We start from the raw sequence: 13553 nt of genomic DNA on the forward strand, positions 1-13553 counted from the left end.
ATGGGAACCCAAATAAAAAATTCTCTAGACGATTTGGCATAACATTCGGTTTGATTGATATATATATGTGTATAATTTGAAATAATGAATGTGATATAATTGGTTCTAATTGGAAAATTAATAAAAAATATATTTTTTTATAAAAAAAAGGGAAAGATATTGGCCTGAGTAGGAGGAATGACTGAACTGGCTCTTCTTCCATATTGCACATTATTGTTCTCGATATATCTTTCCATAGCAACTCCAGACAGAAGATTTCAGTGACTTAACTGTAGGCAGGAGAACTGTGGGCCCAGTTGACAAATGCTGCCTTTTTGCAAACGTTTCTAGGTGGCTGTCAAAACAATAAAATAGCAGCAACAGGCAGTACAATACAGCAATAAAATCTTGAAACCAGTAGATATTAAAACAATTAATTCAGATTTAGGGAGAAACAAATTACCCATAAACTCAGTTATTCCACTAAGAGCCTGAAAGACTGCCTGGTGCTTCCCAGACCCATATGCTCGATATTGGAAATTCATAATTGGAAGCCATCACGGGGGGGGGGGGCTCTAGTAGTCACCCATCTAATTTCAGAATATGTGAGTACCCAAGAGAATGGCTTCAGACAAAGATCTTAACTGCTCAGCAGGTTAATTTGAAGAAGGGTGGTACTTGAGTTACTTGGGACTCATGCCATTTAGGGCTTTAAAGGTGAAAACCAGCACTGGAGTGTGGAAACAAAGTACTATCCCACTAGCCAGTGAAGCACTCTTAATACTGGCATGATGTGCTCAGAGAGTTCATTCCCACTTAATAGTCCAGCTGTCGTGTTTTAGACCAGCTGTAGTTTCTGAATATGCCATACTGTATACGCAGTGCATTGCAGTAAATCAGTCTAGCTGTGCCTTTCGAATCCAGTCCAGTTGTGCCTTTCAAGCAGGCCCATTTAGCTCTCACCAACCAGAGCTGATAGAAGCCAGTGCAAGCTTTTGCTGCCCACCTGAGCATTTACCAGCAGTGGTGGACCACACAGTACCCCCTCACCCCTCTTCAATTGTGAACGCTGGCCTTAAGAGAGGAGTGGGGATCTAGAGCAGACTGAATACCACTTCCCTAGACTGATAGACCATTCATCAACAGCACCTCTTTTTTAAAAATCTGTATTTAGCCTCACTTTGTTAGCCTTCCTACAGCCCATTACTGGATCCTCTGAACATGTTTTGTAAATATATTGCATGAAAATGTTACATTAAAACTTGATTTTGAGTTTCCCTTTTTAAAATAATAATAAACAATTTTATTTATAGATAGTCCTTTCAGGTGATCCAATGCAGCTAGGTCCAGTAATAAAATCCAGGCTTGCTTCAGTTTATGGATTGCACATTTCCCTGCTGGAGAGACTGATGAGTCGATCTCTATATAAGAGAGATGAGGAGGCTTTTGGTGCTACTGAATCATACAATCCTCTGTTGGTAAGTTAATTGGGGAATGGTGTTAACTGCTCAGTCTTTGAAGTTATTCAGTACAGTCATACCTCTAGATACGAATGCTGCGGGTTGCGTACAACATGGGTTATGTATGCACCAAACCCGAAAGTAACAGAACGGGTTACTTCCGGGTTCGGTGATTCGCGCATGCGCAGACATGCCGAATGACGGCATGCGCAGAAGCGCCAAATCGTACAGGGAGCATGCACAGATTCGGTGCTTCAGGGTAAGTACTGCTCGATGCATACGGGGCTCCGGAACGGATCCCGTTCGTATCCAGAGGTACCACTGTACAATAGTCAACCAGTGGTTTTGCTGATACCGAAAGAATACAAAACAAATGTTATGAATACCAGATAAAACCATGTTTCATCAGAACTTGTCATCCCCATAATACTTGCTTGTATTTATAGAGGACAGAGCAGGGGTGATGGTGGCTGCAGGTGTGTAGAAACTAGCATACTGCACTAAGATAAAATTCATATTTCTTGCCCCTCCCACTTTTGCCTCTGGCCCCACCCACCACTAGCACATGACCCCGGAAGGCTGCCCAGATGAAACACAGCCCTCAACCTGAAAAAGATTCTCCACTCTGATGTATAGTATATAATCTTGTATCTCTTCATTAAATGCAAGCTACTGTATTGTAGGCAATTCCTTCACCTCTCAATAGATATTTTATAGCAGATCTAAGATGCAGTACAAATTCTAACATTGACTCCAGTAGCCTTTTCAAACAGGTGTAATCAGCAAGTAGCATCACATCTTTAAGATTGGAAACATTTGGGGCTCCCCAGCCTAGCGAGTCAGTGCCATTGTGTATGATTGGGGGCATTGATGGAATCTGTCTTGGGGAACTCAAGTTTCTTCTCCCTGGGAAGAATGTGGCCTGCACAGCTCCTGTTCCAGTCTTATTACCTGGGCTGGCAAAGATCAACACAAACTGAACCAATCTATACATCTAAACTAGGGACGTGGTTGGCACTTTTGGGGCTTGCTGATCAGAAGGCCAGCAGTTTGAATTCATGCGATGGGGCGAGCTCCCATTGCTCTGTCCCAGCTTCTGCAAACCTAGCAGTTTGAAAGCATACCAATGTGAGTAGATAAATATTTACCGCTGTGGTGGGAAAGTAAACAGCATTTCTGTATGCTCTGGCACTCGTCACGGTGTTCTATTGTGCCAGAAGCGCTTTAGTAGCATGACAGAAAGCTGTCTGTGGACAAACCCCAGCTCCCCTGGACAAAAGCGAGATGAGCACCGCACCCCATAGTCGCCTTTGACTGGTCTTAACCGTCCAGGGGTCCTTTACCTTTACCTTAAAGGTAAAGGGACCCCTGACCATTAGGTCCAGTCGTGACCGACTCTGGGGTTGCGCGCTCATCTCGCATTATTGGCCGAGGGAGCCGGCGTATAGCTTTCCAGGTCATGTGGCCAGCATGACAAAGCCGCTTCTGGCGAACCAGAGCAGTACACGGAAACGCCGTTTACCTTCCCGCTGTAGCGGTTCCTATTTATCTACTTGCATTTTGACGTGCTTTCGAACTGCTAGGTTGGCAGGAGCTGGGACCGAGCAACGGGAGCTCACCCCATCACAGGGATTCGAACCGCTGACCTTCTGATCAGCAAGCCCTAGGCTCAGTGGTTTAACCCACAGCGCCACCTGGGTCCCACCTTTACCTTACCTTACATCTAAACTACAGACATATTCCCAGTGCAGTCCATCAGGTAGCCACTTCCAGAAGTGACATTCTTTGAAAGGTGGCAAAACTGACCCCATGTACCAATAAGTGTTTGCTTGAGATAATAATGTACAGCTCCCTGTTCTGGATTTTACTTTCTTTGCTTGCAGATTACAAAGCTTGTGAAGAATTACAGGTCACATGCTGCACTGCTCACATTGCCATCTAGACTCTTTTACCATAAGGAGTTGGAAGTGTGTGCTGATCCTTCCGTAACAAACTCTTTGTTGGGATGGAAGCAGCTGCCAAGGAAAGGTTTCCCCCTGATTTTCCATGGAATGAGAGTATGTAAAACATGTTTGTATCCAAAGAACTGGGCAGAGGCTACTTATGTGCGGATCTTGGGTGCGCAAAAGTGTATAAATTGCTATTTGCGCAGGATCATGTAGACACACTTTTGATGCTGTGTGAATTGGATAATGCAGGAAACATATATTAGGTTTGCTTATTGGTGCAAGGGAAGGGTAACAGGTGCTTGGTGAGTGGTAGGGTACTTGCTATACTTGCAGAAGGTCCCAGGTTCAATCTCTAGGCATGGCTTGGAGAGACCCTTGCTAAAACTGCCACTGCCAGCCAGAATCTGCAATACTGGGGTAGATTGCACCACTGGTCTGACTTGGAATAAGGCTGTTTCCTATGAGGGTATTTGGAATATGCTTGTCGAGCTTCAGAAAAACATCAGTGAGCATTTTATAATTTCAGGACACTAGTTTAAACTGACAACCACAGCATCATTCATCCTTGGTTTCTAGGTGTCTTGCAAGCATTAAAAAGCCAGGTATAGAAATGGGCCAATGAGCCCTCTGTGGTCTCCTGCCTTCTTTCAAGAAGCCTAAAACTTACCAAACTAACAGTGGTGTCATTCAGAGGACACCCTATTTTTTCTTCATTGCTAATGCAAACTATATAGTAAAACAATAAAAGGTACATAGTCATAGGAGAGCCTTTACACCTGCAATGTGTACTGCCCCTCCATCTGCACTTCTAGATGGGTGCTACAGAAAAATCCCTTTTGTCAAAAGGCTCTTCCCTTTAACAACAGAGAGATAGAGACCATAGACCAGGCTTCCCCAAACTACGGCCCGGGGGCCAGATGTGGCCCGCGAGGCTCATTTATGTGGCCCCTGGGGACCCCCGCCGCTCGCTGCCGCCACCCGCTCTTACCGGTGCAGCCCGGCGCGGCTGCCCACTTTTGGGTCGCTAAAGCGTCGGAAACAGCTTGTGCACATGTGCAAGTGTCAATTCCGGTGCACTTCCGGGCCGGAGGAGGCCTATGCACATGCGCACAAGCTATTTACGTTTTTCCGGCGACCCAGAAGTGCGCCGAAAATCACATGTGCGCATGCGTATGGACGTGTGCTCCGGCGCGCTCCAAACCGCAGCGCAATTGGCGCTGGCAGCACCAGCCCTCGGCGAGATAAGTTTGGGGGCCCCTGCCATAGACCATGTTCTTTTACATTGCCTGTATTATCAAGATGTCTATACAAAATTATTGCCCCATTGCTTAGAAGAATGCCCATAAGTTCTAGTTTGGAATTGTTCAGTCTACTCATGGAATACTGAAAGCAAGAGATGACAGCATTAATTGCAAAAATTTGTGTAACTAAAATTTGTATTGCAACCAGTCTAGCTGCAACAAAAAAGAAATTTACCTTTAAAGAGAGGTTGGCAAAACTTAGGGTCTAAGCATGCGCATTGCCGGGAAGGGCAGCTGCCCCCCTAAATCAAGTAAATACAAGTACTTAACTAAAAGAAATTGTAGAAAGATTTTGACAGATTTTTCATTAAAAAAAATAATGATTCCAATTTCGTTGAAATACATGACTTTTTCTGGTAAATGCATTATTTGTTTGGTGATAACCACATTAAAGTCACTTTTCTTATCAAAATGGTTATCATGAGAATAAAACAGGCTATCAGATTTTCAGGAAAATAAATATAAAGTGCATTGTTGACGGTCTTCTTTTCTCGCCTCCCAATTGCCAGGGCACTGAAACACGCGAAGGCTATAATCCTTCTTGGTTCAATCCTAAAGAAGCAGTCCAAGTAATGTTTTATTGTTGCCTTGTTGCCAAAAGCATCTACCATACAGTGTCACAGAAAGATATTGGAGTGATTACGCCTTATCAAAAGCAGGTATGGCTTCATGCTATGGATTTCTATTGTGCTAATGCTATTCTTTGTTTTTTGTCTGTTCTTTGTTTTCTTTTTGTATTGAATGTTATTGGTACATGTTTTTGTTGTTACCTGGGGTGGTATTGTAAGCTTACCCTGAGAGGTTCTAAAAGCCATGTTGTGGGATGGCAGTCACAACTATAAAAAACTGTTAAAAGGTTCATAATAATAATAATAATAATAATAATAATAATAATAATTAATGATCGTTATTTATAACACATCTGGCTGGGGACATGTCTGCTAATATTGCTGAAGTTGTTAGAATATTTTCCCCAGACAATAAAGTGTACGTTAGAGATAGGCAAATCTTGTCCATTTTGGTTTCTTTCGGTTTCTTATTTTTCTAGTACTGTATTTAAGTTCAACATTTCCTCATAAAACTGTGATTTGCCCATCCAACAAAAAGTCCCCATGAGAATTCACCGGAATTTTAGAGCTCATTTTGACAAATATACACATTTTTTTTTCTCACATGCTGATTTTTGTTAGCAATTTGCCCTCCTGTAGTGCATTTGCACATGTTATTTTTTTCTAATAAATGTATTTTTAGGCACACTTCCCCTAAGGTGCATGTTTCTATACCCACTATAGAGTTGGAGAACTGCACGTTTTGAAGGATTGCAGTGTTTTGGTTCGCATATTTGAGAAACTGATAATTGGATAGATCTACATCACAGTGTGACCTAACTTTTGCCACTTCCCAAATGCATCTTCTTCCACCAGTAGGGTTGTTTCCTAGATCTCAGTCTCCTCCATGAACATAAAGACTTTTCATTTGCAGAAGCCTTGTTAAGATCCAAGCCAATATGTATGTCCTTTACTACATCACATATAGCTAATAATTTTGAAAGATGCAAGAGTGGATTTAAGTGATGGCGGATCTTAATCTAAAGTTAGTAAAGCATTACATAGGCAACAGGATGTTTTCACATAAGGCCACCTAAATTTACAGTTCTCCTTTATGTTATGTGTTTAGCTCTGGGGAGGTTAACCTTTTTTGGTCTGTGGTCCATATTCAGAGTTGGATTTCAGGAACTGAATTTCTTGCTCATCTGTTTAATGCTAGCTGTGTTGAATGCCATAACCGAAATATAATTGCCATACTGTCTCTACTTTAGGTAGAAAAAATCAGAATTCTCTTGCGCAGTGTGGATTTAACGGACATCAAAGTGGGCTCTGTAGAGGAGTTTCAAGGGCAAGAATTCCTAGTGATCATCCTATCAACAGTATGTAGTGAGATGCTATTTGTGTGTCTGAAGCACCCAAGCGTTGGTCACATTCTCAAGAGCTGCAAGTGGAAGCAACAGAACAATGTGAAAATAGGTGGCATTACTCTTAATGATCAGCAGAGAGTTTAGATAAGCATGTTCAGACAATGTAGTCCTCTGCAGGTTTGCTCAGAAATAAGTCCCACTTGTTACGTGACGCTAACTCCCAGGATGCTTACTCCCAGGAAAGTGTCCAGCTGGTCAGAGCTGGAGAGTGGCAAATCCACAGTCCAAACCATTGGCAGCTCACACTGGCCAGGGCAGAACTTGTGGTTGGGAGGATAGGATTGTGCTCTGTTATATTTCTTAAAATGGCAGTCGTGTTACTGTAACAAAGGCATCCCCAAACTTCGGCCCTCCAGATGTTTTGGACTACAATTCCCATCATCCCTGACCACTGGTCCTCTTAGCTAGGGATCATGGGAGTTGTAGGCCAAAACATCTGGAGGGCCGCAGTTTGGGGATGCCTGCAGTGTAACAGATCTACTGCTAACTCCAATAAAATGTAGCAGATCCCACTGCTAACTGCCTCAGTTAAACCTGTAGCGAACCTACCGCATGGTACTACAATTAATTAAATTTCAAAATTTCCACAGGTTATCTTTTGGAATTCTTGTGTGAGGAAAAACTTAGTGATTTGGAGTCTTAGGCAGAAATTGAACAAATTAGAAAGGTTTTATTTACAAAACAAAGTTGGTAAAAAAAGGATGGGTGTGGAGTTGTGTTCTTTCAGGAAACAGTTAACTTATTAAGTACACTAAGTTTAAGGTGTCAGGCGTTAATGTAGTAAAATGCACAACTTTTCTTAAATGTCAGTTTCTAAAAATCAAGATTTACACTTCCGGTAGATGTTCAGTTTTCTAGAAGAGATGGTAAAATGCTGAACTCAGTTTCTGTTATTTCACTCTCACTCCTTTACTTAGTTATGACAGGTGTTAGAGTAAAATACTTTTGACACAGCACAGCTTTCTTCACAGCTTAATATTTTGGTTCACGAGCAAAGGGCACTTTTTGTCAGTTACCCAACCTCTTAACAATCCTACTCCTGCCTGAGGCATTTCCAAATAGTGTAACAGACCTTGGGGGTGACTACACCCCTTTTAACTGGTTTGGGAGTCTTTTCCTTCTAGAAGATCTCTCTGCTCCTGGCTAGAATAAGACCCAGGTAATCTGTATTCCCACAGTTTCTACCTCTCCTGGCTCACACTCAGCCCTCTAGTTAACTCCTGTCTGTATACCTTCCCCAGACACTCAACCTGGTCTTCCTATCTAAGCCACGAGGCTCTTTCCTCTTGCTATGGATAGTCTCCTCAGTGTGGATGTTCCACTCAGATCAGAATCAGTTCTCCCTCAGTCAGATCCTCTCCTAATCCCTATCTCCCATCTCAAATCAAGCCCTCTCTCTGTCCCTATCTAACTCTCTCCCTCTGAAAATGCTCCTTGTATTCTCCCTTCCAAAGTGCTGTTCACTCCCTTTGGCTAGCTGTCTTGGTAGCCAAACAGAGAGGCTCCAGTACTCTGTTGGGATTTCTGAGGGACTGTATCACCCGACTCTGGTCTGGCTCTGCTGTCCCTCACACATGCTGTTATCATAGGCCCTTGCATCCTAGATGCACTGCAGTAGTTGTGGAATGAGCATTATAGACTTTTGAACTTCTAGCTGGGAGCTCCTGCAACTGCTCCAGCCAATCACAGCAGTCTCAGATGTTGCACAGCTAATGCAATGTGGTTACCTCCTAACACATAGAGTATAGACGACATAGAGTATGTGTGTGTATCAGTGAGTGTATATATGGGCGCGCGCACACACATATACACTTCTGTAGAATTACCTTTGCAGGATTTAATGTTTCTGCTTTCTTCCAGGTTCGGTCAAATGAAACTTCATTTGCTGATGAAAGACAACTCTTAGGTTTCCTTACTAATTCAAAGCGCTTTAATGTGGCAATTACCAGACCCAAGGCATTGCTCATTATAGTGGGGAATCCTCATGTGCTAGTCAGAGTAAGGCTTGCTTACTATCTGCCAATGCAAAATGTTGAATTCATGCTTGCTTCAGTTAAAACTGTTAATTTCAGAGAGGAATGGCAGGTTGCCTGTGGCTATCTAGTATAAATACTGTAAAAGTTATATGCAAGGGCTTTTCATTTAGAATACATTCACACCTGCTCATGTATTCCAGCTTTTCTACTTCAGGCAATATTAACCCATGAGAGAGTGAAAAGGGTCATAATGATATTGAATATGTGGTGAATTCAGCCATGGCTATGTTGAAGATGGAACAGCCTGGGATGCAACAATAATTTCTTGACTGAAGCCAAAAGAACCCAGATTTTTCAGTAGAAATGTAACGCAATCATTTGATTTGATTTTGGTTTAATGTTTCTATTCCACATTTCCAACAACAAATGTTGAGCTCAAAGCAGTTCACAATGACCTCAAAAGCACTGAAACAACGACAACATTACAATCACTATACTATCAAACACAATAACATTTAAATAAAGCAAACAGCAACAAATTCATCAATTCAGTAAAGTCATAGTAATTTAAAATATCAGAAAATATCAGAAATTGTTCATCAAAATCATTAATATGATTCAATAAAGCATTAGCTAAGAAGAAAGGAAGTTTCCATTATGGCATAGATATTAATGATGAGTGGTTTTCATTCTTGGTGTATTTCATACAGTATTTGTAACTTTTGGAGTAAGTTGCAAGCTTAAAGCTATAACAATGGAAACATAAATTAAAACAACAGTTAAAATATAAATATGGCTAAATCATATAAGCTAAGAAACCCCACACATAATAAACTCTTCAAACACCTCATTTTAATAGCTGTTTGTATAGGGACATGGTCTAAACCACTGAGCCTCTTGGGCTTTCCGATCAGAAGGTCGGCGGTTCAAATCCCCAGGACAGGGTGAGCTCCTGTTGCTTAGTCCCAGCTCCTGCCAACCTAGCAGTTCGAAAGCATGTCAAAGTGCAAGTAGATAAATAGGTACTGCTCCGGCAGGAAGGTAAACAGCGTTTTCGTGCACTGCTCTGGTTTTGCCAGAAGCGGTTTAGTCATGCTGGCCACATGATCTGGAAAAACTGTCTGCGGACAAACGCCGGCTTCCTCGGCCTGTAAAGCGAGAAGAGTGCCTCAACCCCAGAGTTGTCTGTGACTGGACTTAACTGTCAGGGGTCCTTTCCCGTTACCTTTTTAAAAGTAACATGCTCATTAAAAATAGACTAGCCGAAGAAACAGATCCATCCCTTCTTGCCGAGCCTGCTCACTTGTCCGCATGAAATTCCTGGTAGTCTGCTAGCAAGCAAGTTTAAATACAAGGCTGTGTTAGAATATGCTTGCTGCAGTCCAGCTCATACAATAGCGTCCTAGGTTTCCTAACAACAGTTTTATATGAAAGTCAGCTACTGAGAATGTTCTAAAGATATTCTTCTTTAGGCATGCTGTTTTCAAATACTGTAAAGTTATAAATTGGTTGCAGGATTACTTTTGTTAAAATTTATATTCATAAATTCTGCAGTTGTTAACAATCTTTTTATTATTATTATTTGGTCAGGATGCCTGCTTTAGTGCTCTGTTGGAATACAGTTTGACAAATGGAGCTTACATTGGCTGTGACTTACCACGAGAACTACAAAATCTAAATCAGTGAGTGTCTTTTCAGCACTTGTGAAGGGAGGGAGGGATAAATCAGCAGTAGCTCTTTTTCCCAAAATCTGCTTTTAAGGATATAATGATAAATCTGCCACTGGTGTTATCATATCTGAAAAAGCATGTGATAAAAATGCATGTTGTGTATAGGAAATATGCAGTTAAAATGTTCAGCTCACAGCCTTAAACTATAAAACTGTAGCATCTTAACAGAATAAGGAAGACAATAATTTACTGCTATTTTCCAGGAATAGATGAGCTTAGAACAGTAAGATGTGTGAAAGGTGTGAGGAACAACTTTAGAATTTGGTGTGGATTTCAACATACAGTATTTGGGTATACATGTGTACTTATAACATTTATAAGTATACATGTGTACTTATAACATTTTATGCCAGTTTAACTTCATAGAACTGTGATTCCCAGTTTTTTGTGGGAATAGGAAACGACTACTACACTAAGGGTGGTATTCAACTTGGGTTTACTTAGAGTGGACCCACTGAAATTAACAAATATGACAAAGCTAGGTCCTTTAATTTTAGTAGGTTGATTCTGAGTAAAACTTAGCTGAATACCACCATTGTGTGTATGCAATTTAAATACAGTACCCTATGTTGTCTTTGGTTGTTGAAACGATTCCCAGTGCTCTTGATCTGGTTATTCAACTAAAAGGGTTATCAATAACAGGGCTATTTCATTACCTGTCTTGCTTGGTTAATCCACAGGTCTGAGTAATTGAAAAGATTTGCTGCACTACCGGCTAAATCTTCCTGACCATGTCCCGATCTGCCCGAAGTTTGGTTAAATAGAAAGCCAGCACTTCCCTGGCAGGTTAAGAACTTTGTATCAAAAGCACTTTAATGTTTATTTCAAAGTTGCTGTATTTTTATGCTGTTAAATATTACTAATTTGAATAAAGTTTTCTGCATGTTGTCTGTCTTGTGGGACTTGTATATATGGAAATAAGAATGATAGTAAGATACTTTGTTCACCGTTTAAAGGTGTGGTGTCAACTTTATGATGTAGTTTAAACTGCACCCCATCCTTCTGCAAATATTGGTAGCATATTTCTGTTACACAACCCTAAAGTTCCTCCCTACCCGTCCTTGCTTTCTGTTTCTTCCTTCCTTTAGGAAGCAGAATGGCAAGCAACTCCCCAACAGATTCCCCACATGTGATTAATAAGCTTACCGGCGGGTCAGGGATTTTTTCAAAAAAATGTTTTTCCGCAGGTTAAGTTGTTGAGGCCTGATTTTATTCCCTATGATAAAAACCCCTCTGTTTCCACCACCAAACGTATCAGGGGAGTCTTTGCAACATTTTGGCACCATTCTTGAGTGAATTGGAGAACGTCAGATTTTTGGTGAAATTCAGACCCGCCGGTCAGGGATTTTTTCAAAAAAATGTTTTCCCGCAGGTTAAGTTGTCGAGGCCTGATTTCATTTCCTATGATAAAAACCCCTCTGTATCTACCGCCAAATGTATCAGGGGAGTCTTTGCAACATCTTGGCAACATTCTTGAGTGAATTGGAGAACGTCAGATTTTTGGTGAAATTCTGACCCGCCGGTCAGGGTTTTTTTTAAAAAAAAAAAGTTTTTCCGCAGGTTAAGTTGTCAAGGTCTGATTTTATTTCCTATGATAAAAAAACCCCTCTGTTTCCTCCGCCCAACGTATCAGGGGAGTCTTTGCAACATTTTGACACCATTCTTGAGTGAATTGGATATCGTCAGATTTTTGGTGAAATTCTGACCCGCCGGTCAGGGATTTTTTCAAAAAAATGTTTTTCCGCAGGTTAAGTTGTCGTGGTCTGATTTTATTTCCTATGATAAAAACCCTTCTGTATCTGCCACCAAACATATCAGGGGAGTCTTTGCAACATTTTGGCACCATTCTTGAGTGAATTGGAGAACGTCAGATTTTTGGTAGAATTCTGACCCGCCGGTCAGGGATTTTTTTTAAAAAAAGTTTTCCCGCAGGTTAAGTTGTCGAGGCCTGATTTTATTTCCTATGATAAAAACCCCTCTGTATTTACCGCCCAACGTATCAGGGGAGTTTTTGCAACATTTTGGCACCATTCTTGAGTGAATTGGATATCGTCAGATTTTTGGTGAAATTCTGACCCGCCGGTCAGGGATTTTTTCAAAAAAATGTTTTTCCACAGGTTAAGTTGTCGAGGTCTGATTTTATTTCCTATGATAAAAACCCCTCTGTATCTACCGCCAAACGTATCAGGGGAGTCTTTGCAACATTTTGGTACCATTCTTGAGTGAATTGGAGAACGTCAGATTTTTGGTGAAATTCTGACCCGCCGGTCAGGGTTTTTTTTCAAAAAAAATGTTTTTCCGCAGATTAAGTTGTCGAGGTCTGATTTTTTTTCCTATGATAAAAACACAGCTGTTTCCACCGCCAAACGTATCAGGGGAGTCTTTGCAACATTTTGGTACCATTCTTGAGGGAATTGGAGAACGTCAGATTTTTGGTGAAATTCTGACCCGCCGGTCAGGGATTTTTTTTAAAAAAATGTTTTTACGCAGGTTAAGTTGTCGAGGTCTGATTTTATTTCCTATGATAAAAACCCCTCTGTTTCCACCGCCAAACGTATCAGGGGAGTCTTTGCATCATTTTGGCAACATTCTTGAGTGAATTGGAGAACATCAGATTTTTGGTGAAATTCTGACCCGCCGGTCAGGTTTTTTTTTTTTAAAAAAAAAGTTTTTCCGCAGGTTAAGTTGTCGAGGCCTGATTTCATTTCCTATGATAAAAACCCCTCTGTATCTACCGCCAAACATATCAGGGGAGTCTTTGCAACATTTTGGCACCATTCTTGAGTGAATTGGAGAACGTCAGATTTTTGGTAGAATTCTGACCCGCCGGTCAGGGATTTTTTTTAAAAAAAGTTTTCCCGCAGGTTAAGTTGTCGAGGCCTGATTTTATTTCCTATGATAAAAACCCCTCTGTATTTACCGCCCAACGTATCAGGGGAGTTTTTGCAACATTTTGGCACCATTCTTGAGTGAATTGGATATCGTCAGATTTTTGGTGAAATTCTGACCCGCCGGTCAGGGATTTTTTCAAAAAAATGTTTTTCCACAGGTTAAGTTGTCGAGGTCTGATTTTATTTCCTATGATAAAAACCCCTCTGTATCTACCGCCAAACGTATCAGGGGAGTCTTTCCAACATTTTGGTACCATTCTTGAGTGAATTGGAGAACGTCAGATTTTTGGTG

General features: G+C 41.2%; 1 protein-coding gene across 1 annotated transcript in view; it reads left to right on the forward strand.

Annotated features, from left to right (window-relative positions):
* MOV10L1 (Mov10 like RNA helicase 1) overlaps positions 1-11279 on the forward strand; it is a 41247-nt gene extending 29968 nt beyond the window's left edge. Inside the window, exons 21-27 of the mRNA XM_060279556.1 lie at positions 1293-1457; positions 3323-3496; positions 5199-5348; positions 6509-6616; positions 8525-8662; positions 10231-10322; positions 11051-11279. Of these exons, the coding sequence (XP_060135539.1) occupies positions 1293-1457; positions 3323-3496; positions 5199-5348; positions 6509-6616; positions 8525-8662; positions 10231-10322; positions 11051-11060 (837 nt within the window). The 3' untranslated portion in view covers positions 11061-11279. The remainder of the gene's footprint in view (positions 1-1292; positions 1458-3322; positions 3497-5198; positions 5349-6508; positions 6617-8524; positions 8663-10230; positions 10323-11050) is intronic.
* Positions 11280-13553: the final 2274 nt, after the last annotated feature.

Source organism: Zootoca vivipara, chromosome 10 (assembly GCF_963506605.1).
Source record: "Zootoca vivipara chromosome 10, rZooViv1.1, whole genome shotgun sequence".
Classification (NCBI taxonomy): Eukaryota; Metazoa; Chordata; class Lepidosauria; order Squamata; family Lacertidae; genus Zootoca; species Zootoca vivipara.